The sequence below is a fragment of the Scyliorhinus torazame genome, chromosome 21, assembly GCF_047496885.1.
Source record: "Scyliorhinus torazame isolate Kashiwa2021f chromosome 21, sScyTor2.1, whole genome shotgun sequence".
NCBI classification, from domain to species: Eukaryota; Metazoa; Chordata; class Chondrichthyes; order Carcharhiniformes; family Scyliorhinidae; genus Scyliorhinus; species Scyliorhinus torazame.
Genome location: NC_092727.1, coordinates 88,898,208 through 88,925,366, shown reverse-complemented (window position 1 = coordinate 88,925,366; position 27,159 = coordinate 88,898,208). Strand labels below are relative to the sequence as shown.

Below are 27,159 nucleotides of genomic sequence, written 5' to 3'. Positions count from 1 at the left end.
AGAGTCGGCAGGTCATGTTACAGTTGTATAGGACTTTGGTTAGGCCACATTTGGAATACTGCATGCAGTTCTGGTCGCCACATTACCAGAAGGATGTGGATGCTTTAGAGAGGGTGTAGAGGAGGTTCACCAGGATGTTGCCTGGTATGGAGGGTGCTAGCTATGAAGAAAGGTTGAGTAGATTAGGATTGTTTTCGTTGGAAAGACGGAGGTTGAGGGGGGACCTGATTGAGGTCTACAGAATTATGAGAGGTATGGACAGGGTGGATAGCAACAAGCTTTTTCCATGAGTGGGGGTGTCAATTACAAGGGGTCACGATTTCAAGGTGAGAGGGGAAAGTTTAAGGGAGATGTGCATGGAAAGTTTTTTACGCAGAGAGTGGTGGGTGACTGGAACGCCTTGCCAGCGGAGGTGGTAGAGGCGGGCATGATAGTATCATTTAAAATGCATCTAGACAGATATATGAATGGGCGGGGAACAGAGGGAAGTAGATCCTTGGAAAATAGAAGACAGGTTTAGATAAAGAATTTGGATCGGCGCAGGCTGGGAGGGCCGAAGTGCCTGTTCCTATGCTGTAATTTTCTTTATTCTTTGTTCTTTGTTCTCATTGGGCCTGATCCAGACCACATTTAAATGAGCCATACCTCCCTCCCACAAAAAAATCCCTAAAATATTTAATCCGCCCCCAAACTGACCTCTCCTCCACCGCCCATTTCCTAATCATTCGAATATTAGCTGCCCCGTAGTAGTTCAACAAGCTGGGCAATGCTAACCCCACCCTCCCGTCGATCTCTTTCCGCAAGTAGCCTCCTAACCAGCGGAGCCTTCCCCGCCCACACAAATCTAAAAATCATCCCATTAACCTTCCAAAAAAAGGACTTGCGCTCAAAAATCAGGAGGTCCTGGAAGACAAACAAAAACTTCGGCAACACCGTCATCTTTACCATCTGGACCCGAGCCGCCAATGACCAGGGCAATACATCCCACCTTTTAAAGTCCGCGTTCATTCCGTCCACCAGCCGAGCCAAGTTCAACTTAAGCAGCTGGGCACAACTCCGTGCCATCTGTAGCCCAAGGTAGCGAAAGCTCAGCCCCATCAACCAAAGTGGCAGTCCCTGACTTCCTCTCCTTTCCCCGTGCATTAATCGGGAAGACCTCACTTTTTCCCATATTAAGCTTGTACTTCGCTGGTGGACATTTTTAAAGGATGGGTTCACTGAGCCAGAAAATGCCCCAACTCTGTGAATCCGACCTGGGCCTCAAAGATTGATCGAAGAAGTGACTTAACTTACATTACAAATGGTGACTCGGGTGAGGTGCATGAGGGTGGTTCATTCCATGGAACTGTGGTTGGCTGAATCTGTGGGGCGGAAAAATGGATAAACATTGGAGACAGTTAGCAAGTACTGAAAGAAGAAACTCAAGTTCCAAAATCTCCCAGGTCTGGGGCGAAATTCTCCGGTTTCGGCGCGATGTCCGCCGACTGGGGCCCAAAACGGCGCAAATCAGTCAGGCATCATGCCGCCCCAAAGGGGCAGAATGCTCCGCATCTTGGGGGGCCGAGCCCCAATCTTAAGGGGCTAGGCCCGCGGCGGACGAATTTCCGCACCGCCAGCTGGCGGAAAAAGCCTTTGGTGCCCCGCCAGCTGGCGCAGAAATTACATCTCCGGGCGGCGCATGCGTGTCGGCGTTAGCGGCTGCTGATGGCATTCCCGCGCATGCGCAGTGGAGGGAGTCTCTTCCGCCTCCGCCATGGTGGAGACCGTGGTGAAGGCGGAAGGAAAAGAGTGCCCCCATGGCACAGGCCCGCCCGCGGATCGGTGGACCCCGATCGCGGGCCAGGCCACCGTGGGGGTACCCCCCGGGGCCAGATCGCCCCGCGCCGCCTTGTCCCGCCGGTAAGGTAGGTGGTTTAATCTACGCCGGCGGGACAGGCATTTTAGCAGCGGGACTTCGGCCCATCCGGGCCGGAGAATCGCGGGGGGGGGGGGCCCAACCGGCGCGGCGCAATTCCCACCCCCGCCGAATCTCGGGTGCCGGAGAATTCGGCAACCGGCGGGGGTGGGATTCACGCCAGCCCCCGGCGATTCTCCGGTTCGGCTGGGGGTCGGAGAATCTCGCCCCTGGTGTGAGTATAAATAGGACATGCGGGCAGAAGGCACAGTTCAGCTGAGTCACTGTCCTTTTTTATATTTCAATCATTCGGAAGTATGGGGTGGGGGAATCCCTCTCCCCTTCGACCTCTACCAGGTGCAAACATCACTGGAAGTGTTGCGACCTGCCCTCTGTGCCATGTGCATTTGCTGCTGCACCTGGTGGGAGTGGGGCCTGCACCTTCACAAATTGCTACTGTCTCCAAAGTGTCCGACTGCAGGGCAATTGGACAGTCCTCGGAAAAGGGGATTGTTAAATTTCCTCGCCTCCTTTTCGTTTTAGAAATTTAGAGTACCCAATTCATTTTTCCAATTTATGGGCAATTTAGCATGGCCAATCCACCTACCCTGCACATCTTTTTTGATTGTGGGGGCGAAACCCATGCAAACACGGGGAGAATGTGCAAACTCCACACAGACAGTGACCCAGAGCCAGGATCGAACCTGGGACCTCAGCGCCGTGAGACTGCAGTGCTACTCACTGCGCCACCGTGCTGCCCGGGCTCGCCTCCTTTAATCAGAATGGGCAGCCGTACATCACAGCAGAATGCCGTTGCTGTTAAATCCTTGGCCCTATGCTCTGCCCCCCCCAAAACTACTACCCATCTGTTAGGACATCAGAAATAGTGCAGTCATTATTCATGTTGCCAGGATCTAGGATAGAGCCAGGGTTTTGCAATCTTAAGACTGAAAGTGCCACGCCAGGGGGTGGAGCATGGCTCAGCAAGTTCAGATCCTGCTGTTTATTTAGATGATATCTAAATGTTTAAAATAAATGCTAAATCATCCTGATTTTTCCATTTTTAAAACAGAGTGCAAAGCAGGAGCTGCACTCTCTGATGGGGTTATTGGACCACATTCACCTCAGTATTGGCGCACAGAAGTTCTGTCATTATGATGAGTTGCGGTGCTCAATATATCTTCAATAAACCAGTGAAAAAAGAAAGACTTGCGTTTCTATTGCATCCTCCAATTCCCAATGCCCCAAACAGCTTTCCAGCCAGTGAAGTACCTTTTAACGTAGACACTCTTGTAATGTAGTAAAGAAAACCTCTTTGTGGGGTGTGGAGGGCAGGAGGTGCCATTGTTTAAATCTTGTTACAGGAGTAGGAAAGAAAGGGAGGTCAATGGGAAGCTTAACTCTGCAACAGACCTGTTGACTACATTACCATCACCAGGCACTCCACCAATCAGCCATGATCACACTGAATAGTTTAACAGACTTGAGGGGCTGAATGGCTTATTCCAAGTCCTATGGTGAGGACGGGTAGTCTTACCAGTCTGTGTGGCCAGTGGGCAGGGCACATTGGACATTTGAATGTGCTCTGCTCGTGAATTCTAGCCCGTTTGAAGCATTTGTAAATCCTGGAGTAATATTGCATTCACCTGTGTCCACAGTCCTCGAGGTGATGAACACACAACAAAATCAGAATTGTTTACTGTTAGGCCTAGTGAAATTTATTTTGAGGATCGCTGAAATATTGATGGCTTTAAATTGGATTCAAATAAACTGCCTTCCCATTAATTACCCTGTCAAACAAATATAATATTAGAAACATTAGCATTGTATTAAATATTAATGAAAACATTGCTTCCAGAGCTGTATAAAATAAATGGAGCCTAATGGAAGATTGACAGAACCCAGTTGGATAGAATATATTCAGATTCGTGACTGTACTCACTTCTGATCGGTGCACACACAAACGTGGGATAAGCACAGTTCTAACTCGATTGCCTTGTTGCGACTTTGTTTCTTGGGAATTAATAAAATAGCATTGGTGTGTCAGTGAGGCATATGCATGGTGTCCGCTGTCATTTCTGTCTTCTTGAACGCAAACAGGACTGCACCATCTTCAGAACTGGGGAGGGTGTATGAGAGCTTGAGCATTTTCATTGCTGACCATTATGAGGGGAAACATATTTGAATGACTGGCTGACAGGTCTGTGAGTGGGTAGGTGGATGGCTGACCAGAAGAACACAGGCCTTTGCGGCAAACTCGGATTAAGATGCGGGAGGAGGGCAGAGACAGCGTGGGACGTTGCATCCAAAGTAAAACAATCTGTAGACACAGGTGCTGGGTCACCAGATGTGACTTTGGCCAAATGAAAGAATCCCAAGTAACATGCTGGGTGAGGTTCACCTACCTTTTTGACTCAATTCCCCCAATCCTTTCCACTTCTATCGAAGTGACTCCCTTGTAAAGCCTTGGGATATTTAATTGCAAAAGGCATTTTCTAGTTGATTTATCATTTACTTGCAGTTTTATAGGTTTCTGGCTGCTCTCCCAAAATGATGTTGCTAAGTAAATATTTGAAGGAGAAACATTTGCAGGGCTGTGGGAAAAGAGTGGAGGAATGGGACTAATTGAATAGCTCTTTCCAAGAGCCAGCACAAGGCACAATGGGCCAAATGGCCTCCTTCTATGCCGCATGAATCCTTGATTTGAAATGCCCCATGTTTTCATTCTTGTAAATCAGTATTTCTCCTGTACACTAAATGTGTGTAAATAGATTCAGTGTTATTTGTTGGGTGTTGGTGTGTCTGATAACGGGGTTCAACGTTTTCAGATTGCGTACCTGTCACCTCGTATTTTAATGCGAGTGACTGTGAATAGATACTGGAAATATTAAATAAACAAAGAACCCGAGAGACTTTTAGGTTCAAACAGAAATAGACCCTTCAGAGATTGAATGCGTTTCAGAATATAAATAAACAGGATTTAATTAGTGAGCTCTCTAGAACCTGCGGCACATTAACACAGTGGTTAGCACTGTTGCCTCACAGTGCCAGGGACCCAGGTCGATTCTGGCCTTGGGTGACGCTATGGAGTTTGCGGGTTCTCCCCGTGTCTGCATGGGTTTCGTTCGAAATGTGCAGGTTAGGTGGATTGGCCATACTAAATTGCCCCTTAGTGTCCAAAGATGTGCAGGTTAGGTGATGTTACAGGAATAGGGCGGGGCTGTGGGCCTAGGTGGAGTGTTCTTTCGAAGGGATGCGCAGACGCTATAGGCAGAATGGCGTCCTTCTGCTCTGTAGGGATTCTATGGATATGGGTATGGAACCTTTAGGTAATTGAAGCGAAGAGAGTGTAACACTTACTTATAGACAGGCTAATGCCAGCAGTGTTTGTAACTATTAGGATTATATAGAAGTGCTGTGACTCAGGAGGATAACTGATTGTCTAATTTGCCAGTTTTAATTAATTATTTACTCAATCACTGTCCTTTTACTGCAAAAAGAATCCTCGTTTTATCAGTCTGTTGTGAGAGTGTTAGAAGGTAGTTAATTCCTGATGACTGAATAAAAAGGCTCGTCTTCTGTTTGCTGCTTTGCATTATTCATTTGTCAGCAGCCCAGTAAATTACCACAAAGACTTCCCTGTTGAGCATGTTTAATTGTGCTGGGAGATCTTCTGAAGTGTAACAAGGTTCTTGTTTGTTGAAGTGCTCCACCTGATGGCTCCCTATGTAAAGATATTGGTCAGTGCAGCACAACAGAATACTTACTGACATGATTGGCCCATAGTTACCTGGTTCCCTGTGTCGAATTTAGGGGGTACCCCTATGAACCGTTGGGGAATCCCTCTTGGAAATTCCCAGCAATTCCTCAAAAGTGCTAACTTCTCCTGGAAAATTGCGCTGGGCTGGGAATGGTCCAACAGAAGTGATTTAAATTGTTAACTTTGGATGATTCTGCCGGTTTAACCCTGATAGTGACTCTGAAAGAGTTGGAGGAAAAATCTCACCTCTAACTCCAGAGTAACTATTTAAAAACCGAGACCCAGCCTCACATAGGACAACCCCCACACCCAAACGACCCCCAGGAGACCCACCACACCACACCCACCCCCCATCCCCACCCCCACCCCACCGCCTGCCCCCCTTTCCTGGCTTGACACCAGCCGCCCAAACCCAACCCAACCCCTCCTGGTTCGACACGACCATCCCCACCCCACCCACCAGCCAGGACTGACATTCCCCCCCCCCCCCCCCCCCCCCCCCCCCGGGCCCAACCCCGCCCCTCTGGCCCAACCCCGCCACTCCCGTCCCAGGCAGATGAGTCCGTCAAGAGTGGCAATCCCATGGAGACTGCCACTCTGAGGAGATTACGGGGCATTATTTCCCTGACTGTGGAATCTATAACAAGGGATCACAGTTTCAGAATAAGGGTTAAAGCACTTTGGACTGAGGTGAGGAGAAACGTTTTCACTCTAAAGTTTATGAACCATTGGAATTCCCTACCCCAGAGGGTTGCGGGTGTGCCAATCATGGAATGTATTTAAGATTGAGATAGACAGATTTTTGGTCAAGGGATAAAGGGAGCAGGTGAGCAAGTGGAGTTGAAGTCCTGGAACTGCCATGATCATACTGAATGGCGGGGAAGGGTTGATGGGCTCCTATTTGGATGGCATAATAGCACAGTGGTTAGCACTGTTGCTTTACAGCACCAAGGACCTGGGTTCGATTCCTGGCTTAGTTAACTGTGCAGAGTCTGCATGTTCTCCCCGTGTCTGCGTGGGTTTCCTCGGGTGCTCCGGTTTCCTCCCACAAGTCCCAAAATACATGCTGTTAGGTGAATTGGACATTCTGAATTCTCCCTCAGTGACCCGAACAGGTGCCGGAGTGTGGCGACAAGGGAATTTTCTCAGTAACTTCATTGCAGTGTTAATGTAAGCCTACTTGTGACAATAATGAAGATTATTATTATTGTTATGTTCCGATGTTCTCAAAGCAATGAACACTAGAAGGTCCTAAATTTGATCTCCATTCTGTAGTGAAACAGTTGACCTGAGCTGGGTTAACAATTGAAATACTCTGTTGGACTCTGAGGTTAAAGTAAGGAATCATAAAATGGTTATAGCACAGAAGGAGGCATTCAGCCCATCATATCCTCGCTGGTTCTGTGCAGGAACAATTCATTCACTGATGCTTTCCTTTTTCCCTGTAGTCCTGACAATTTATCCTCTTCAGATAATGATCCAATCCTCCGTTGAGAGCTACTTTTGAATCTGCCTCCACTACACTCTCAAGCAGACTCTCAGGAGGCTGCGGCACGGCTGTCATCAATCACGATCTTTGCGGGTCCTTTTGTCCCCAAGGAGACAGCTCTGGATTCTGCGTGGTCCCTCAAAGATTTCAGGGATCTACGATCTATTCATGCTTCCGTAATATCTGGTGCAAACCTGCAGGATTTGCTTGTTATGGTCACACACCAGCTTTACATTGAGGTAGTGGATATCTTTCCTGTTTATATATTGTAGTGACTGCTGCCAGGGAGCTTTGATAACCACATGAGTGCAGTCAATGGCACCCTGCACCGGTAGGCCGGTTTAGCCCAGTTGACTGGACAGCTGGTTCGTGATGCAGAGTGAGACCAGCAGTGCGGGTTCAATTTTTGTACCTGCTGAGATTATTCATGAAGGCCCTGCCTTCTCAGCCTTTCCACTCGCCTGAGGTGTGGTGGTCTTCAAGTTAAATCACCACCAGTTAGTTAGCTCTCCCAGTCAAAGGGGAAAGCAGCCCATGGTCATCTGGGACTATGGCGACTTTGCACTTACGCACCTGTAGAAACCTATGAACCTCAGCGAAGGCCAGTGCTCTGGCGTGCTTGACCTCTGTCGAAGTAATTGTGGGACTTGGAAAAAGGGTGTCTGTTACCTCATATATGCATTTGTGTGTGGATGCCTGAGAGATCCCGCATAGATACCCAGTCAAACCTCGCAAGGAGCTTGAAGTTGATTGCGGCTGTTGCTTTCACAGCCAATGGCAAAGGATGTCCTTTGATTCCACGTGGTGCCAATTTGTGGAGAATGTGGCAAATGTGCGTTGACAGATCCCTGGACATGCAGAAGCAATAGAATACTTGTTCTCGGTCAGCTATAGATAAGACAGATGTTGGTACACCTTAGGTGTAGCAAGGTGCCTATGCACAATGTTTCTGTTTCCCTGCGGGAGGCTGCTGGGCCTGGGTCTTCAGCATTTTGCTCCTGTCTTTGGTGAACCAGCATTTTCCTTTGCAATTGTCTCTTTCTTTTCATTTTTGTCTGCAGTTATGCAGGCAACAATGAATGCAGCTCCATCTGCCTGGTGGCTTCCTCTCTGTCATATAAATGAGCAGCATGCAGCAGTCTGAACTGGTCTGCAATATTAATTGTTCAATCATTGACACATGCTTGCCACATAAACAATCTACGCTGCAGTGTGAGCACTCAGGTGATACCCCTCCACACACCGTGAGCCACGGAGATGAGACTTCTTTGGCCAGGTGCCTGGATGTGCTGCGTTCATCCCAGGCACTGCCAGTCTCATATACAACACTTTAAAATTACAGTGTATAGAGTCTACAGGAGCCTCAATTTCTACTCATTCTGCAAAATGCTGAAGGTGTGCTGAGGCTTCTAGGAACCGTCCAGCTCCACAAATGGAATATGTCTCAAAAGCATATCTGACTGCTCAATTGCACTTAACCTCATCATCGCTGTGGGGAAATGCCAGGCTGTGAGCAAGGGGTTAAACCCAGGATATTAATTATGTCACTCTGCAACTAGTGCCACAGAAATGCACATAATTGCTTCAGTTTAGTGACTTCCTGCAATGCCATTGAGGGACCACTAACATCTCTCAGCTGTACTGTCGGCTCATGTGGGAATGCACGGTATAGTTGGGTGGCCCTTTAGTGCTGCCCCCGTCCCTGTCCTATTCCTTGCAGCAGCATCTGGATTTGGTCTCCTGACACTTTCCGTCTGCACGATGACGACGAGCAGCAAGGTGGCAGCTGTGGTGATTTCTCATTGCCAGACCAGCTTGGACACTCCCCGTGCCAAATCCAAAACCCCCTCTCCACCTTTGTCGCTGAGGAAGTGAATGTTAAGATTATCGTTCCTCACAGACCTTTCACTCCTTCCCTGTATTCCATGATCCCATTGCTCTTGTGGTACATATCCATCAGTTAGTTCATGGACGTTCTGGGACTTATGTCCGGAATCCACCTCAACCCTCAACATTGTGAGGCCAGTATCATGTTCAGATGTACAGCATGATCCCCCACCCTGCCAGATACCCTGACATTTTCATCCCCCTCTTTGTCAAGCTAACCCTCGCCCTGCAGCCTCTGAATCTGCTCGGGGCTATTTCTGCCCTTTGCCAAGCTAACCATCGCACTACAGCCACTGAGAAGACAGCCGCACCTTACCACTGATCTGATGGGATCGGACTTTCTAGATAACCCCCTCAGAAGCCAATGTGGCGCTGCCACCAAAGACTGACACTGAATCACGAGTGTTGCCCAGGACAACGTCCTCGTCTTCCCGACTTTGGTCATTAAAGATAAAAAAGAGCAGGAGTCCAAACACCAACCATCAAACATCAGAGCTCCTTCCCTTCCCCAGTTACTGTTGAGTGACTCTTTACTAGAAACTATATTGGTATGAGGACAGAATTAGGTTCAATTGTGATCACTTAAGGGCCTTTTCCCTCCCAATCTCAATTGCCTGGCACTCCTGCAGGTGAAAAATTATCACTTAGGTGAGAGCCTGGAAACCAGTAGATCTGGAACTCAGTTCAGGCCAATACTTGGAGGAAGAGGTTTGCGGAGAATTTGGGGGTAGGATTTTAAGGATGGTGAGCAATCGACGCTCGCTGTTCTGGGAGTCGGGGAATAATGCACTACTGCCTACTCACAAAATCCCACTACCATTTAACGCTCACTTGAGTATTGATTGGCAGTGAGCAGGGCTTCTGTTCACACTTGGAAGGAAGCGCCGCCTGTGAGAGATGTTGGCCAATTTGATTGCCCAACAGCTCTCCAACCCGGCCAGAGACAGCAGTTCAGTGGCCAGAGGTGGTACTGCAGCTCTCTGCCTGGAACTAAGACCTTTCGAAAGGTAAGTCCCAGGGCAAGAGGCTAAGGGGTCAGGAGGGGCCTGATTGCAACCTCAAGGCATATGCCAGGGAGGGATGGGTCTCATGACTTCAAGGTCCTGGAGGGGAGGTCATCCCAACTCAAAGGGGTCCTTCAGAGTGAGTCACCCCACTGTCCTGCCGAAATGAGGAAAAGCCCATTCCTGCTCTCACCCCTGCTCCCACCAGCCTAAAATTGAGATTGGGAGGGAAAAGGCCCTTAAGTGATGAAGTGTGAAATTGCATCTGGGTTTGGGTGGACGAGTTCCCGGGGGGGAATCCCGACCATTCAATTTTCCGCTTCCCCACCCTCAGAACCTGCCTTGGGGGAGGTGGGATGAAATTCTGCATCTAGAGAATTCAACATTAAAAATAGCAGAGTTTTTTCACCAGGTTGTACAGAAGGTATAAATTGGGTTGTAAATGGCTGCAAGTGTAGCGTTTGAACAACACCGTGTTCACGTTGATGTGTTGGGTGTTCTGGATCCATGGAACACATTCAGGCCACCAACACTTAAAATAGTGCAACACTATTTTATTAAGTTAGAAACTGTTGAACATACTTTCACTGTGGGTTAACACGATGTTAGATTAAACTAAAGACCTATGCCTGTCTGAACCAGTCTATGCACTCAGCACATGGTGAGGACCTGTGCTGTAAGCTGTAAGCTCTGTCCTTGTAGGAGGCAGCACGGTAGCACAAGTGATTAGCACTGTGGCTTCACAGCGCCAGGGTCCCAGGTTCGATTCCCCGCTGGGTCACTGTCTGTGCGGAGTTTGCACGTTCTCCCCGTGTCCGCGTGGGTTTCCTCCGGGTGCTCCGGTTTCCTCCCACAGTCCAAAGACGTGCAGGTTAGGTGGATTGGCCATGCTAAATTACCCGTAGTGTCCATAAGGGTTGAGTTGGGAGGGGTTATTGGGTTGCGGGGATAAGGTGGAAGTGAGGGATTAATGTGGGTCGGTGCAGACTCGATGGGCCGAATGGCCTCCTTCTGCACTGTATGTTCTATGTTCTATGTAATCTATGAGGCTGCATCCCGAATGAGCGTGAACTGTCATGCCCTCTGTCTATATAGTGAGTGTGCTCTAACTGGTGATTGGCTGCGGTGTTGTGTGTGTTGATTGGTCCCGCTGTGTGTCCATCAGTGTGTGTGTATCTGCACCATGATATACTGGTGTATATCATGACACACGTAACAGGATCAACACCAAATATTTATTGGATTATAAAATGAAAGTGGCTTGGGCACAGAGTTAAGTAATCTAATGGAGCATTTGGGATGAAAGTGTAACCAAAATAAACAAGGCAGGAAGACTGACCTAACTCGCTCCTGAAACCAGTGCTGAAATATAATTATGCATAAAGTGTGCCAATGCATTATCCATGATGCCTTTGTGATAGATCCAGCTCTTGTGGCAGATCCTGACTTTGTGCGATGGCAACAGTGAGTCATCAGCCCATTTTCCATCTCTCCTGTCTTGCTAGCATGTGTTCCACCAATAGCATAATGTCAAATTCTTATCCCTCAGCCATCCCTCCCCCATAGAAAGAAAAAGGATTTGCCAAATATGTTTACATCAGTTTGCTTATTAACACAGAATTAGGATTTATGAGGAAGCCCGCTGAAAATAAATACCGGGATGTGATCCCCAAAATATTGGCACAAGTCCCAAAATTCGATAATAACAACAGAATATATAACTTCTTCAGTTACTGTAATAAAGCAGTATTTCAGATCAATAGGCATTCCATTCAGTACAATGTAATGAAACCAGAAAATGTTGTCTGAAAGGATTCTTTCTCTTTATCAAAATTATCTTTTTTTTGTTGGTCTCAGTGTTACTGCAGGGACACTTGACGTGTTCAGTTGGTTTTCTGTATGTTTCTGACATGCTTATCCACATTCGGATAGCTGCACCTCCTGCCAGCTCACTGTATAAGGTACGGCTCTCTTCCCTTCGCATGGCCTCCATTTCCTGGCTAGCTCAAGCCAGAATCACACTCAGGATCTTCTAGTCCCCATCGATATTGAGGTTGCGTGTCCAAATGTGCCCAGAGCTTCTGCCACTGGGAGCACAATTGGCGAGCATGGTCCCCACAATATTATTGTTGGGAGCAGTGGGAAACATTCCACTCCATGCTGTGATAAGACGAATCTCCATGTTCAGAATGCACATTCAGAAAATCGGCCCTCTTGTCATAGTACTCAGATCGCAGCAAATCCCGCCTGTCTCTAACTCTTACTCCTCCATCTTTTTCTATGCTTAGCAGTTTCCCTCCTGCTCATACATTCACCACCTGTGTCGACAGTCTTAACCCCTAGAAGGATGATTGATGCTCCACTCCTTTATCTTTACCACAATATGAGCTATCCACAAATCTCAGCACTATATACTGCTTAATATACAACAACAACTTGCATTTATATAGCAACTTTAACAAATTGAGATGCCTCAAAGCACTTCACAGGAGCATTATAAGGCAAAATGTTACCCAAGGTCTCATAAGATATTGGGATAGATGACCAAATACCTGGTCAAAAAGGCAGATTTTAGTGGTCATCTTAAAGGAGGAGAGCGATGTACAACAGCAGCAGGAAGGTTCAGAAGTGAACTCCAGGTCTAAGTTGCTGAAGGCATGACCGCCCACAGTCGAGTAGTGGAAATGGGGGATGTGCAAGAGGCCTGAATTGGAGGAAGCTTGGAGATCTCAGAGAGTTGTGGAAGAGATCACAAAGATTTGAAAGCAAGGGTGAGAATTGCAAAACCGATGCATTGACAGGCCGGGAGCCATTGTAGGTCAGTGAGCACGGGTGATGGGTGAATGGAATTTGATGTGAATTAGGATAGAGGCTGCAGTGTCTTGCCTCTCTTTTCCTTCACATTGTTGTTTGACTTGATACAGCTGATTGGTCTAAGTACAGTGTGTAAAGTCGCCATAGTCCCAGATGACCATAGGCTGCTTTTCCCTTTGAGGGGAAAAGCTGACTGGTGGTTATTTAACCTGAGGATCACCACACTGCAGGATGAGAAGGCAGGGCCTTCATGAATAACCTCAACCGGCACGGGAATTGAAACCTCGCTCTGCCACACGAACTAGCTGACAAGCCACCTGAGCTACACATTGGTACTGCCAGATATTTATTGAGTTTTGCAATGAGTGTAATCAGAATTGTGCATGTCTGCTTCAAGTTAAAAGATAGCAATGAGGAGTAGGAACTACCTCTTTCTACATGACCCAGTTCAAAACAGGCTGGAGATTGAAACGGATTACCTTCATTACCGGTTCAACCCTTGGCCCCAGCTGTAAAATGAAATAGATTACCGCACCCAAAAGTAGAGGGTTGCCATGTTACCAAAAAGAATTGTGAACCTGCGGATTGGGAGAGTTTTTGGATTAGCAAAGGATGCCCAAGAAATTGATAACGAGAGGGAAAACAGAATACGAGAGTAAACCAGCTGGACATAGAATCTGTTTTTATATGTGAAGAGGAAGTGATTAAGTGTCTCTTAGAGGCAGACGCAGGATTGAACTTTAATGGGAAATAAGAAAATGACAGAGATTTAACAAGTACTTTGTGTCTGTCTTTGCAGTAGAAAATATAAAGGACCTACCGGAGATTGTGGTAAACCAAGCGTTTAATGAGAGTGAGGAACTTGAAGTAATTAATATGAGTAAAGGAATATTAATGGGACTAAAATCCAACAAATCTGCTGGATTTGACGGTCTACATCCTGGGGTTTTACATGAGTTGCCCGCAGAGAGCATTGATGTATTGGTTTGGTTATCTAGAGTTAGGGAACTAGATTCTGGTATGCTCCCTGTAGATTGGAAAGTAGAAAATATAACCTCACTATTACAAAAACAGGGAGAAATAAAACAGGAAACAATAGGCTAATTGGCCTGATGTCTATAATAGGGAAAATGCTAGAATCCATTGTTAGGGATGAGATAGCATTTGGAAAATCACAATATGATTTGTCAGGGTCAACAGGTTTTATGAAATGACAAAGCTATTAGAGTTCTTTTTGAAGATATAACTAGCGTGGTAAGTGAGGAAGAAGCTGTGGATGCAGTATCTTTGGATTTTGAGTAAGGATACGTATGATAAGGTATCACACAAGAGGTTGTAGCATGGCATTAGGACTCATGAGGTTGGGAGTAATATGTTAGCATGCATTGAGGATTCATTAAAAGAGGAGAAAACAGAGAATAGGAATAAAGGGGGTGTTTTGGGGACAGCGATATATATTGAAGTGTAATGTATCCAGGTTTGCTAATGATGCAAAGTGAGGTAGCATACTGAGCTAGCACACTGAGCTGCATGGAGGATACAAAGGGATATGGAGCCATTAAGTGATTGGGACTTTGTGGAAAAGTGTGAAATTTCCATTCAGCTAGAAAGAAAGGAAACACAGAATATTTTTGTTAAACATTTTATCAAGGCATTTATGATTTTATAACAATAAACGATACAAATACAAATGTACACATAATTCAGTGTGTAACACATCCCTCCATCTCCCACTGTTCCCGCCTACTCTAAACACAACACAGAATATTTTTTGAAAGCTTAGAAGCTAGTAAATGGTTGTACTCAAAGGAATTGGAGATCCTTGCACACAAATCCCAGAAAGTAATATTTATGCACAGAAAAACAATGAAGAAGGCAAATAATACTGATGAAAGGTCACAGACCAGAAATGCTAACCCACTTTCTCTTTCTCTCTCTCTCTTTCTCTCTCGGGAAGCTGTCAGAACTGCTAAGTGTTTCCAGCTCTTTCTGTTTGTACTTTGGGTAAATAATATATTGGCCTTTATTGCAAAGGGGGTGGAGTATAAGAGTAAATAAATCCTGCTGCAATTATGTAGAACTTTGGTGACAAAACACTTGGGAGTATTATGGAACGTTTTGGGATCTTAGGGCTGGATTCTCCAGTCCCCTAACGGCGGCTGTTTTCGGCGGCGTCACGTGTTCGCTGGCAGTGGGATTCTCTACTCCCGCTACTTGTCAATGGGATTTCACATTGAAGCCACCCAATGCTGCCGGGAAACCCAGGAGCGGGGGTGCACTGCCGGTGTGAACAGAGAATGCCAACGGCCAGAGAATTCCGGCCTTAATTTAAGAAAGGACTTGCCTCAGTGAGGTTGCAATAAAGATTCACTCGATTGATTCCTAAGTTGAAAGGGTTGTCCTTTGAGGAGAGATTGAGTAGAATGGGCCTATATTCTCTGGAGTTTTGACGAATGAGAGGTGATCTCATTGAAATGTTTAAAAGCTTTCGAGCACTTGACATGTTGGGTATTGGTGGGCCCAGTCCCCTGGCTGGAGAGCATAAAATTCAGGGTCATAATGTCAGGATAAGCACTCGGACTGTTTAGGGGCGACTTGAGGAGAAATGTTTTCTCTCAGAGGGATAAATGGTTCGTGACGTGGAGTGAGGTCAGCAGCGTGGGTTCAATTCCCGTACCGGCTGAGGTTATTCATGAAGTTCCCGCCTTCTCAACCTTGCCCCTCGCCTGAGGTGTGATGATCCTCAGGTTAAATCACCACCAGTCAGCTCTCCCCCTCAAGGGAGAAAGCAGCCTATGGTCATCTGGGACTATGGCAACTTTACCTTTACAAAGAACAATACAGCACAGGAACAGGCCCTTCGGCCCTCCAAGCCTGTACACCAGTCATGATACCAACCTTTGCCAAAACCCTCAGCACTTCTTTGTGCCGTATCACTCTATACCCAGCCTATCCATGTGTTTGTCAAGATGCGTTTTGAACCCCGTTAATGTACCTGCTTCCAGAACCTCCCCTGGCAACGAGTTTCAGGCACTCACTGCCCTCTGTGTAAAAAGCCTGCCTCGCACACCTCCTCTAAACCTTGCACGACAGACCTTAAACCTATGCCCCCTGGTGACTGACCCCTCCACCCTGGGAAAGAATGTCTGGAAAAGAGTACCTTAAATCTTTGGAATGTTCCACTGCTGTGGCTGCTTTGTCAATTAATAAATTTAAGGCTTAGACCAGGACACTAAGGAACTCAAAGGAAATGAAGGTGGAGCAGGAAAGTAGAATGGATACTGATGTTCAGCCATGATTGAGGGTCGACCTGATCGAGGTGTACAAGATTCTGAGGGGCATGGACAGGGTGGATAGGGAGAAGCTGTTCCCCTTAGTTGAAGGTTCAGTTACGAGCGGACACAAGTTCAAAGTGAGGGACAGGAGGATTAGGGGGGATTTGAGAAAAAACTTTTTTACCAAGAGGGGGGAGACTGTTTGGAATGCATTGCCGGGCAGGGTGGCAGAGGCGGGTTGCCTCATATCCCTTAAAAGTACCTGATGAGCACTTGTTATGTTATAACATTCAAAGCTATGGGCCATGTGCTGGCAGATGGGATTAGGTAGGCAGGTCAGGTAGAAATGTTTCCAACTGTGGGGGGAGCCCGAAACATGGGAGTCATAAATGTAAGATAGTCATGCATGATTTCACTGAGTAATTCAGGACAAACCTCTTTAGTCAGAGAGTAGTGGGAATAGGGGACTCACTATGGGCTGAGGTGCAAGCATTTAAGAGGAAGTTCGGTAAGTACACGAGGGAGAATGGAATTGAAGGAAAAGGGGATAAGGTGAGATGGACTAAGGCAGGAAGAGGTCTGTGTGGAGCATAAACACCAGCAAAGAGCTGTTGGGCAGAATGGCCTGTTCCTATACTGTAAATTCAACGGGCAGGATTACCACCCCTCCCCCCACCCAACCACCTCCGCCGGGGTGTGTTCTCCAGCGGCAGAGGCGACTCGCCATTGGACCTTCCAGTCCCACCGATGTCTGTGGCGTTTTGCCTGGCTCGCCCGTACAACCGCCGGGGAACCTGCCGCAGGGAGGGAGTGGGGGGTTGGAGTATAATCTTCGGCGGGAAAGGCCAGAAAATCCCACCCGATGTCAGTGTTTTCCAGACTTTAGAAGTATGGGACCTCAGAAACTTGTAGTCTTTTATTTAGTCTCTGCTTTCCCTGGACCCCTGCTTTCTCTTTTCTCCCCCCGCTGAATTGTGTCTCTGTGCTTTGCTTGCAAAAAAAAAGCTGCAAACTTTTTATAGGTTTATGAATCCTACCAGAGTTACGAGAGCATCAATTGTGCAGTGCAGCCTTTGAGAGAGGAGGGGAAAAAAATTCTTGGGAAAAGTTTTGCATTTTCTCCAAATGCTGTCATCTTTTCTAAACATGCAGTGCTCTTCTGTAAATCACAGTCAGAAGACAGCGAATCCCTCGGATGAATCCTGAGTGTGGTTCAGGGGCTGAACAGAGGGGTGGGAAGAAATATTCTGGCTGCTGAAAGCTTGCTGTGCAGCTAGGTCTGAGGTGCAGTGAAAGTGATCGCTTTTCAACAACCTGTTTTTCAGGTGCCTGGCTCAGGAGTGGAACCGGGGTGATTAAGAACGACGGAGGGCAGTTCACCTGGTCATACATCGCTCCGCAGCTAGGCTACTGGGCTGCAGCCATGTTTCCGTTAACCCAAGGTAAGCTGGGACAGTTTGTCTAAATCTTGCTTTTTATTTAATGAATGGAAGTTCCTCCTTTAAGCAAGCAGACCAAGAACCAAGTATTGATTCCTGAGTCGTTCCTGCTATCGAACACGGTCATCATGCAGAATTCTGTTTGCATCCAAAATTCCATTGAATCCTTACAGTGCAGAAGAGGTCATTCAGCCCATCGAATCTGCACCAACCCTCTGAAACATCACCCTATCCAGGGCCACTCCCTGCCCTATCCCTGTAACTCCACCCACCCTGCACATTTTTGGACATTAAGGCGCAATTTTAGTACGGCCAATCCACCTAACCTGCACATCTTTGGTCTGTAGAAGGAAACCGGAGCACCCGGTGGAAACCCACGCAGACACAGGGAGAATATGCAAACTCCACACAGACAAGTCACCCAACGCCAGAATTCCACCTGGGCCCCTGGCGCTGTGAGGCAGCAGTGCTAACCACTGTGCCACCATACCGTCCAACTATTGCTTCCTGTGAATTTAATTGGTAAGTGTTTGACTCCAGGGTCATGCCCCCATGGGCTGAAAGGGAAGAGCAGGACCTCCTATCAGTGATAGGTTTACTGGAATGTGGGGAGCAGTAAAACGTGAGTCAAATGTGCAGGAGGTCATCAAAAAATATATTATAAACCTGCATCGGGGAATTCTGGGCATGAATAGGAAAGGAAAACCTGTGTTTATATAGCATCTTTCACAATCTCAAAACATCCCAAAGCAGTTCACAGCCAATGAAGTACCCTTTAAAGTGTGGTCACTGTTGGAATTTAGGAAACGCAGCAGATGTGTTATGCACAGCAAGCTCCCACAAACAGTGGTGTGATAATCATCAGATAATCTGTTTTTAGTGATGTTGATTGAGGGATTAACTGGCAAGGAGATCAGGGACCTACTCTTCTTTGACATGGGATCCTTTATATCCACTATAGAAGTCTAACGAGGCCTCAGTTTACATCTCATCCAAAAATGGCACCTCCGCCAGTGCTGCACTCCCTCAGTACGGCATTGGAGTGCTCAGGAGTGGGGCTTAACCTTCTTTCTGGGGATGCTAGTCACTGAGCCATGACTGAAGCTTTGCCAAGTAAGTAAGATGTACAATATCGCAGCTATATATTCTAAAAATAAATTAGGCCCTAGCACACTACACTGCAATAAAATCTCCTGGGAATGAAGGGGATGAGGAGAATCACAAAACCTTCCAGCGAAAGCACCTCATTGGCTATGAAACCGCATTCGGGCATCCTGTAGGGTGATCAGCCCTACATAAATGCGAATCCTTTTCTTACTTTGGACCAAGATTTGGAGAAATCTCTGGCGTTGTGGAGACCCACCGGTGATACTTCTTCCAAAGCACAGTCGGATGCTGCAGGGGATGGGGGGAGTGCACTCTAAGGCCTTTCTGGCTGGAAGAACTAAAATGGGCCAAATGGCCTTCCTGAGTCGTGTTGAGCAGGGTTATTTCTGATGTTGGTATTCTGGTCAAGGGAGCTAAACTGTCGCACAGTTCAGCGTCCTATGAAAATCCTCTTTTCAACTTATTTGACTAAATTCACTAAATATGCTGAACTTCATAAGCCGATAGTGAGCAAACCCAGATGGTGGGTGGGTGCGACATTGAAGATTCGCCAAGTGGTTGGGGATTTAGAAGCAAGGCTGCTGGAGGCAATACGTTCGCAGATCTGCTCTGTTTTCAATCATGGCTTTTGTGTTGCAGTTTCAAATCCACAATTACACAGGAATTACGAACGGGGTTGAAAAATGTCTTGAAAATAATTCAGATGTATCGTGGTTCACAAACAAACACTGTCGGTGATGTTAATGATTGGAAGCCAAACGGATTTCAAACGGGTTTTCATTTATACTTTGAAAAAACGATCTAGACAGGGGTTTGGGCCCAATGAGACAGCCCTTTCAATGAGCAGACACAACAGAATGAGCCGAATAGCCTCCTTCTGACCTGGAAGATGTTTCAATTCTAGATTTGAACGACAATTAAATCTATCTGTTGTGTTCTATTCCTCCGAGATATGAAGAGACAACACATCAGTTTTTGTGTCTGAAAAGAAGCTTTATTAAAATGTCCGCATTCATACTTACTGCTTGTTTAGCAGTTTAGCTTCTCTTTCTCAGTCCCCACATCCAGGCTTGACCAATAGCACACAGAGCAGAGAAGAGTCAACAGACACACATAATCAAATGCTGAGCAATTGAATACTACATGATGCAGCTGTTAAACTCAGACAAATGGATGTCAATTGTGATTTCCATTTCTTTATTAGACTTTGATCAATTTATTTGCCTTTATGTAAACTTTGCACTTATCATGATAAGTAGTTACTGGAGGATGGAATCCCTTCGCTCAAAAGCATTCCCAGGGTAGGTATAGCATTCACTGAGGAAAATACGACCTGTGATTATCTTCAATGGGACAGAATTTTAAAGCCCTATCATCTCAGGGGCTGGGCCGCAAAAAGTGGTGAGCCATTTAAATGACCATTGACTTTGACGGGACTGGAAATTCCTACTGGCAGGAGGAGTCATAAAATTCCCCCTAAGGTATCTCTCAGCCCCTTCAGCGAAGGAAAATGTCCATTTCCCACACAAACCGCTGAGAGTGAGGAAGGTTACCTTGTAGTGAGCTCCAGGCATGAACTCACACTCACCACAGATTGAGTTTGAACTGCCCAAACATATGATATGTAGGATGCGGCACGGTGGCACAGTGGTTAGCACTGCTGCCTCACAGCACCAGACACCTGGGTTCAATTATGGCCGCAGGTGACTGTGAGGAGTTTGCATGTTCTCCTTGTGTCTGCGTGGGTTTCCTCTGGTTTCCTCCCACAGTCCAATGATGTCAGGTTAGATAGGGTAGGGAAGTGGGCATAAGTAGGGTTCTCTTTCAGAGGATCGATGTGGACTCAATGGGCCAAATGGCCTCCTTCTGCATTGTAGGAATTCTGTTCTAACAGCCACAGATAGAAACCTTTAATCTCATCTGGATTTGTAAACCGAGAGGTTTACCAACAATATTTCACAGGAACAAAAGTGTTAAATTGTTCTTGGCTTTCCACTTTAGTGTTCTCCTTCATAGAATGTAACAACACTATTCAGTCCATCATTAAAGTGTGCCAGGTCTTTGATAAAGCTATCTAATACATCCCATTCACTCCATTGGGGTTGGTTTAGCACACTGGGCTAAATCGCTGGTTTTAAAGCAGACAAAGGCAGGCCAGCAGCATGGTTCAAATCCCGTACCAGCCTCCCCGAAGAATGTGGTGACTAGGGGCTTTTCACAGTAACTTCGTTTGAAGCCTACTTGTGACAATAAGTGATTTTCATTTCATTTAATTTCATTAGCCCACATTTCTTTTCCCTTTTCAAATAAATGGTTCTAATTTACTTAGAAAGCTATTATTGAATCTGCTTCCATCATCTTTTCAGGTGATGCATTCCAAAATATAGCAACTCGTTGAAATATCTTATTACTTATTCCGCCCCCTTACCTTAAGTCTGTGTCCTCTGGTTACTGAACCTTCCGTCACAAGAAACCACTTCTGCTTCAGGTTTGAGTCTCGGCTTGGGTCACTGTCTGTGCGGAGTCTGCACGTTCTCCCTGTGTCTGCGTGGGTTTCCAACGGGTGCTCCAGTTTCTTCCCACAAGTCCCGAAAGACACGCTGTTAGGTGAATTGGACATTTTGAATTCTCCCTCTGTGTAGCTGAATAGGCGCCGGAGTGTGGCGACTAGGAGTTTTTCACAGTAACTTCATTGCAGTGTTAATGTAAGCCTACTTTTGACAATAAAGATTATTATTATTTATTCTATCAAAACCCTTCATAATTTTGAACACTTCAGTAAAATCTTCCCGTTATCTCTAAAGAGAGCAACCCCACTTTCTCTAGTCTCTTCAACATAACTGAAATCTTTCATCCCTGGTAATATTACTGGGATTGTCACATTAAACTAATGAAACAGCTGATGAGCTCAACATGGCCTCGGTCCCTTGGAGTTCGGAAGGGAAACATCAGCCAAGGTTCAATCCTAATAGGACCTGGAAAGTGCAATTCCTGCAAATATGAACTATTTTATTCCTAATAAATGCCTGGACAAGATTATCTGCACAACATCTCGAGTGGGATTACTATATCACCATTCTCCGCAGCTTTTACTGTTAATGTTTAAATGTTTCTGACACATTATTAGTCATTCACAGGGGCTGAGAGGCCTTGGGTTTTGCCCCAGTTTCCTGTTGAAATCCCTTTTCCACATTTGGCTTGCGAGAAGCACACAGCTGCAGAAGGAAATGCTGGAAACTCAAACCGTAGCTGTGTAAAACTGGCTGCGGCCATCCAGGAATCTGGCTTTAAGTGTTGTCTTGACTTGAGAGAATACGCCTTTTAGAGAATCGTAACGGAAATCTGAAATTGGCGCTCGTAACAGAGAATCACCTGTTAGGGACGAAACCGAACAGACACCAGGGCTGGATTCTTCACTTCACAATGCGCACTCTCGTGCCAGAACTGAGTGCAAAACTGGCAATTTGTCTGAATAACCTTAGTTGACAGAATAAACAATGTTTCAGCTGAATTTAAATAGAAAAGTACCAGGCTTGACAACATTAATATCTTAATTCTGGTGGGAGGCTGTGCATTTACTGGGGAAAATATGATGCGTATGGTAGAATTACATTTATAAATAGTATTCTGGCAAACTCAGACCTCTTCTGTACTGCATATATCCTATGTAACATTGTGATTAATGTCCCACTGTGCAGTAAGTGCAAATACTTAAGGCAGGCTAGAGCTATTTGTAAAACACAAGGAAGAGATTTGGAAGTATTTCTGGGTGTGGTCACTTTTATCAGCCTTCCCTCCACCCAACCCCTTTGGTTAAAAATATTTTTAAACACCAGCCTGCGATTAACTCGTAAAACATAAAAGTTAATGATTAAGAAATTAGGAACAAGGAGGCAAAATGGCCAAGGATTTCCCACCCAAAGGTCATTAGAGGATAGACTAGGCAAAAGTTGCAAATGGTTTTAAGATGTGATTATGTCTTTCTGAGTGAGGAAGGGATGGGGGATATGGTGAGAAGGTGGAATCTTTCTACCAAAAAGAGATAGGTTTGTTTTGGTCCTTCCCTGTTACTTAAAAGCTCTAATGTTCATCTTCTGGCAAGTAAGAATGTACAAGGGCACAATGAGCGTTTTCAAAGGCTTCAGTGTTGAATAATGGTTACATTTATGTCTGCTTCTGTCATACTGGCTACCTTCTGAAGCACAGTACGAAGTCTTACAACACCAGGTTAAAGTCCAACAGGTTTGTTTCGATGTCACTAGCTTTGAACAGAGATCGCGACTATTGGTAATGAACGGACATCGCGCAACAATCACCAGGCAGGAATGTTCCCTTCCAGCCGGGGAGCACTTCAGCAGTCAAGGGCATTCAGCCTCTGATCTCCGGGTAAGCGTTCTCCAAGGCGGCCTTCAGGACCCCCGACAACGCAGAATCGCCGAGCAGAAACTTATAGCCAAGTTCCGCACACATGAGTGCGGCCTCAACCGGGACCTGGAATTCATGTCACATTACATTCATCCCCCACCATCTGGCCTGCGAAATCCTACCAACTGTCCTGGCTTGAGACAATTCACACCTCTTTAACCTGGGGTTACCCCATCTCTGGATCTGTAAAGATTTAATCACCTGCTAATACTCGCATTCCTAGCATTGTTTGGCATCTTTGAATTTGTCTATATATGTGTTTCTGGAACACACCTCTTCATTCACCTGAGGAAGGAGCAGCGCTCCGAAAGCTAGTGACATCGAAACAAACCTGTTGGACTTTAACCTGGTGTTGTAAGACTTCGTACTGTGCTCACCCCAGTCCAACGCCGGCATCTCCACGTCATGGCTACCTTCTGAAGTTCATTCATTTTAACTCAGATTTTTACTGTTTGTTTACAGCTGCTGTCAACCCCTCAAGATTTGGAGACATCACAACCTACCACACTATATTTCTGCTCACCATTCTTGGAGCCATGGCTCTTTTGGTTCTGGTTCTTCTGTGCTTGCTTCTCTATTATTGCAGGTAAACCTATTTGTTTTCTTCTGCCTCTTAACCCTTCACCTCCATTCAAGGATCATTTGCTCGTTGGGCCCCTGACATCCAACAGGCTAGAACACACTGGGCCAAAGATCATACTGATTGATTTTCAATGGGCGGGACTCTCTGCGGCGGGATGCTCCGTTTTGCCGGCAGCCCGGGCGGGGTGAGGCTGCCCCACCATGGGAAACCCCATTGACCAGCCGGCAGGGTGAAACAGAAATATGGCGCGGCGGGGCGGAGAATCCAGCCCTATGGTCTTTTGGCTTAGCATGTTAGAGTCGATAGAGCAAGTCGTTATTGTGATCTCTCCTCTTCAATATGAAATGCCTGGCTCAGATCAGATACATAGCTGAGAACTGACAACATCTACCTGACTCAGGTCCAATAACCTAAATATGCAACCAGCCAATTGGCTCAGACTAAAGCTACTGTTGTTTGTGGACGTCAAATTAACTTTGTAGTCCTGGACAGGCAACTTTCTCAAGAGACTATTGGTAACCCCGTGAAGTTTATTGGGTTTTGTTTTGCAGCCAATGTTCGCTCTGATAACTAAGTGACAAAAGCGTGCTCCAACATCTTCCACTTAACAGTTCTTGTTGGAAGTATAATTACTACGGGCTGAATTTTATGGCCCCGCCCATATAGGGAAAAACTACAGACGGGACTGGAAAATAGAGACATAAGCTGGCCTGCTGATTTCCCGACAGTTCCTGACGCTGGCCATTTCGACAAGGGTGAGATTGTGGTCAGCAGAGCTACCCGCGCCCATAAGGTGGGCAGCCAAGTAGGCTCATTAGAAACCCTCAGGAGCAGTCTGAAAGGACAACAACTGGGATTTTCCTACTGGCATCCAGTCCCTCACCCTGGCATCCTGCCACCCAGCTGCCACCTCCCACAGTGGTGGCCTGACCGTTTCTTCTGTTTTGTTTCACTTAAGCTTTTGAAAAGGTCGGTGAGAGGTTGCTTCCATGTTAAAGGGCCCTCTCAGTTATTTTCCATCCATCACAGGCCACAGCTTCTCTCAAGCAAGAGAACCTCTAATTGGCCCTCCAGCTTTGAGAGTCCACTCATCGCCTTAATTAGAACAAAGAAAATTACAGCACAGGAACAGGCCCTTCGGCCCTCCCAGCCTGCGCCGATCCAGATCCTTTATCTCAACCTGTCGCCTATTTTCCAAGGATCTACTTCCCTCTGTTCCCCACCCGTTCATATATCTGTCTAGATGCATCGTAAATGATGCTATCATGCCCGCCTCTACCACCTCCGCTGGCAAAGCGTTCCAGGCACCCACGACCCTCTGTGTAAAAAAACTTTCCACGCACATCTCCCTTAAACTTTCCCCTCTCACCTTGAAATTGTGACCCCTGTAATTGACACCCCCACTCTTGGAAAAAGCTTGTTGCTATCCACCCTGTCCATACCTCTCATAGTTTTGTAGACCTCAATCAGGTCCCCCCTCAACCTCCTTCTTTCCAATAAAAACAATCCTAATCTACTCAACCTTTCTTCATAGCTAGCACCCTCCATACCTGGCAACATCCTGGTGAACCTCCTCTGCACCCTCTCTAAAGCATCCACATCCTTCTGGTAATGTGGCGACCAGAACTGCACGCAGTATTCCAAATGTGGCCTAACCAAAGTCCTATACAACTGTAACATGACCTGCCGACTCTTGTACTCAATACCCCGTCCGATGAAGGCAAGCATGCTGTATGCCTTCTTGACCACTCTATCGACCTGCGTTGCCACTTTAAAGTACAGTGGACCTGAACTCCCAGATCTCTCTGTACATTAATCTTCCCCAGGACTCTTCCATTGACCGTATAGTCCGCTCTTGAATTGGATCTTCCAAAATGCATCACCTCGCATTTGCCTGGATTGAACTCCATCTGCCATTTCTCTGCCCAACTCTCCAATCTATCTATATTTTGCTGTATTCTCTGACAGTCCCCCTCGCTATCTGCAACTCCACCAATCTTAGTATCATCTGCAAACTTGCTAATCAGACCACCTATACCTTCGTCCAGATCATTTATGTATATCACAAACAACAGTGGTCCGAGCACAGATCCCTGTGGAACACCACTAGTCACCCTTCTCTATTTTGAGACCCTCCCTTCCGCCACTACTCTCTGTCTCCTGTTGCCCAGCCAGTTCTTTATCCATCTAGCTAGTACACCCTGAACCCCATGCGACTTCACTTTTTCCATCAACCTACCATGGGAAACTTTATCAAACGCCTTACTGAAGTCCATGTATATGACATCTACAGCCCTTCCCTCATCAATTAACTTTGTCACTTCCTCAAAGAATTCTATTAGGTTTGTAAGACATGACTTCCCTGCACAAAACCATGCTGCCTATCACTGATAAGTCTATTTTCTTCCAAATGTGAAGAGATCCTATCCCTCAGTATCTTCTCCAACAGTTTGCTTACCACTGACGTCAAGCTCACAGGTCTATAATTTCCTGGATTATCCCTGCTACCCTTCTTAAACAAAGGGACAACATGAGCAATTCTCCAGTCCTCCGAGTCCTCACCCGTGCTCAAGGATGCTGTAAAGATATCTGTTAAGGCCCCAGCTATTTCGTCCCTCGCTTCCCTCAGTAACCTGGGATAGATCCCATCCGGACCTGGGGACTTGTCCACCTTAATGCCTTTTAGAATACCCAAAACTTCCCCCTTCCTTTTGCCGACTTGACCTAGAGTATTTAAACATCCATCCCTAACCTCAAAATCCGTCATGTCCGTCTCCTTGGTGAATACCGATGCAAAGTACTCATTAAGAATCTCACCCATTTCCTCTGACTCCACGCATAAATTCCCTCTTTTGGCTTTGAGTGGGCCAAACCTTTCTCTCGTTACCCTCTTGCTCCTTGTATACGAATAAAAGGCTTTGGGATTTTCCTTAACCCTGTTAGCCAAAGATATTTCATGACCCCTTTTAGCCCTCTTTATTGCACGTTTGAGTTTTGTCCTACTTTCCCGATATTCCTCCAAAGCTTCATCAGTTTTAAGTCGCCGAGATCTTATGTATGCTTCCTTTTTCATCTTAGCTAGTCTCACAATTCCACCCGTCATCCATGGTTCCCTAATCTTGCCATTTCTATCCCTCATTTTCACAGGGACATGTCTGTCCTGCACTCTCATCAACCTTTCCTTCAAAGACTCCCACATTTCAAATGTGGATTTACCCTTAAACAGCTGCTCCCAATCCACATTCCCTAGCTCCTGCCAAACTTTGTTATACTTGGCCTTTCCCCAATTTAGCACTCTTCCTTTAGGACCACTCTCATCTTTGTCCAGGAGTACTCTAAAACTTACGGAATTGTGATCGCTATTCCCCAAATAATCACCGACTGAAACTTCAACCACCTGGCCGGGATCATTCCCCAATACCAGGTCCAGTATGGCCCCTTCCCGAGTTGGACTATTTACATACTGCTCTAAAAAACTCTCC

General features: G+C 46.3%; 1 protein-coding gene across 1 annotated transcript in view; it reads left to right on the top strand.

The window, feature by feature from the left end:
- The window catches only part of fam171a2a (family with sequence similarity 171 member A2a), a 427,659-nt gene that overhangs the window by 381,592 nt on the left and 18,908 nt on the right, over positions 1-27,159 (top strand). Inside the window, exons 6-7 of the mRNA XM_072487044.1 lie at positions 17,449-17,565; positions 23,557-23,680. Coding sequence (XP_072343145.1) covers positions 17,449-17,565; positions 23,557-23,680 — 241 coding nt within the window. The remainder of the gene's footprint in view (positions 1-17,448; positions 17,566-23,556; positions 23,681-27,159) is intronic.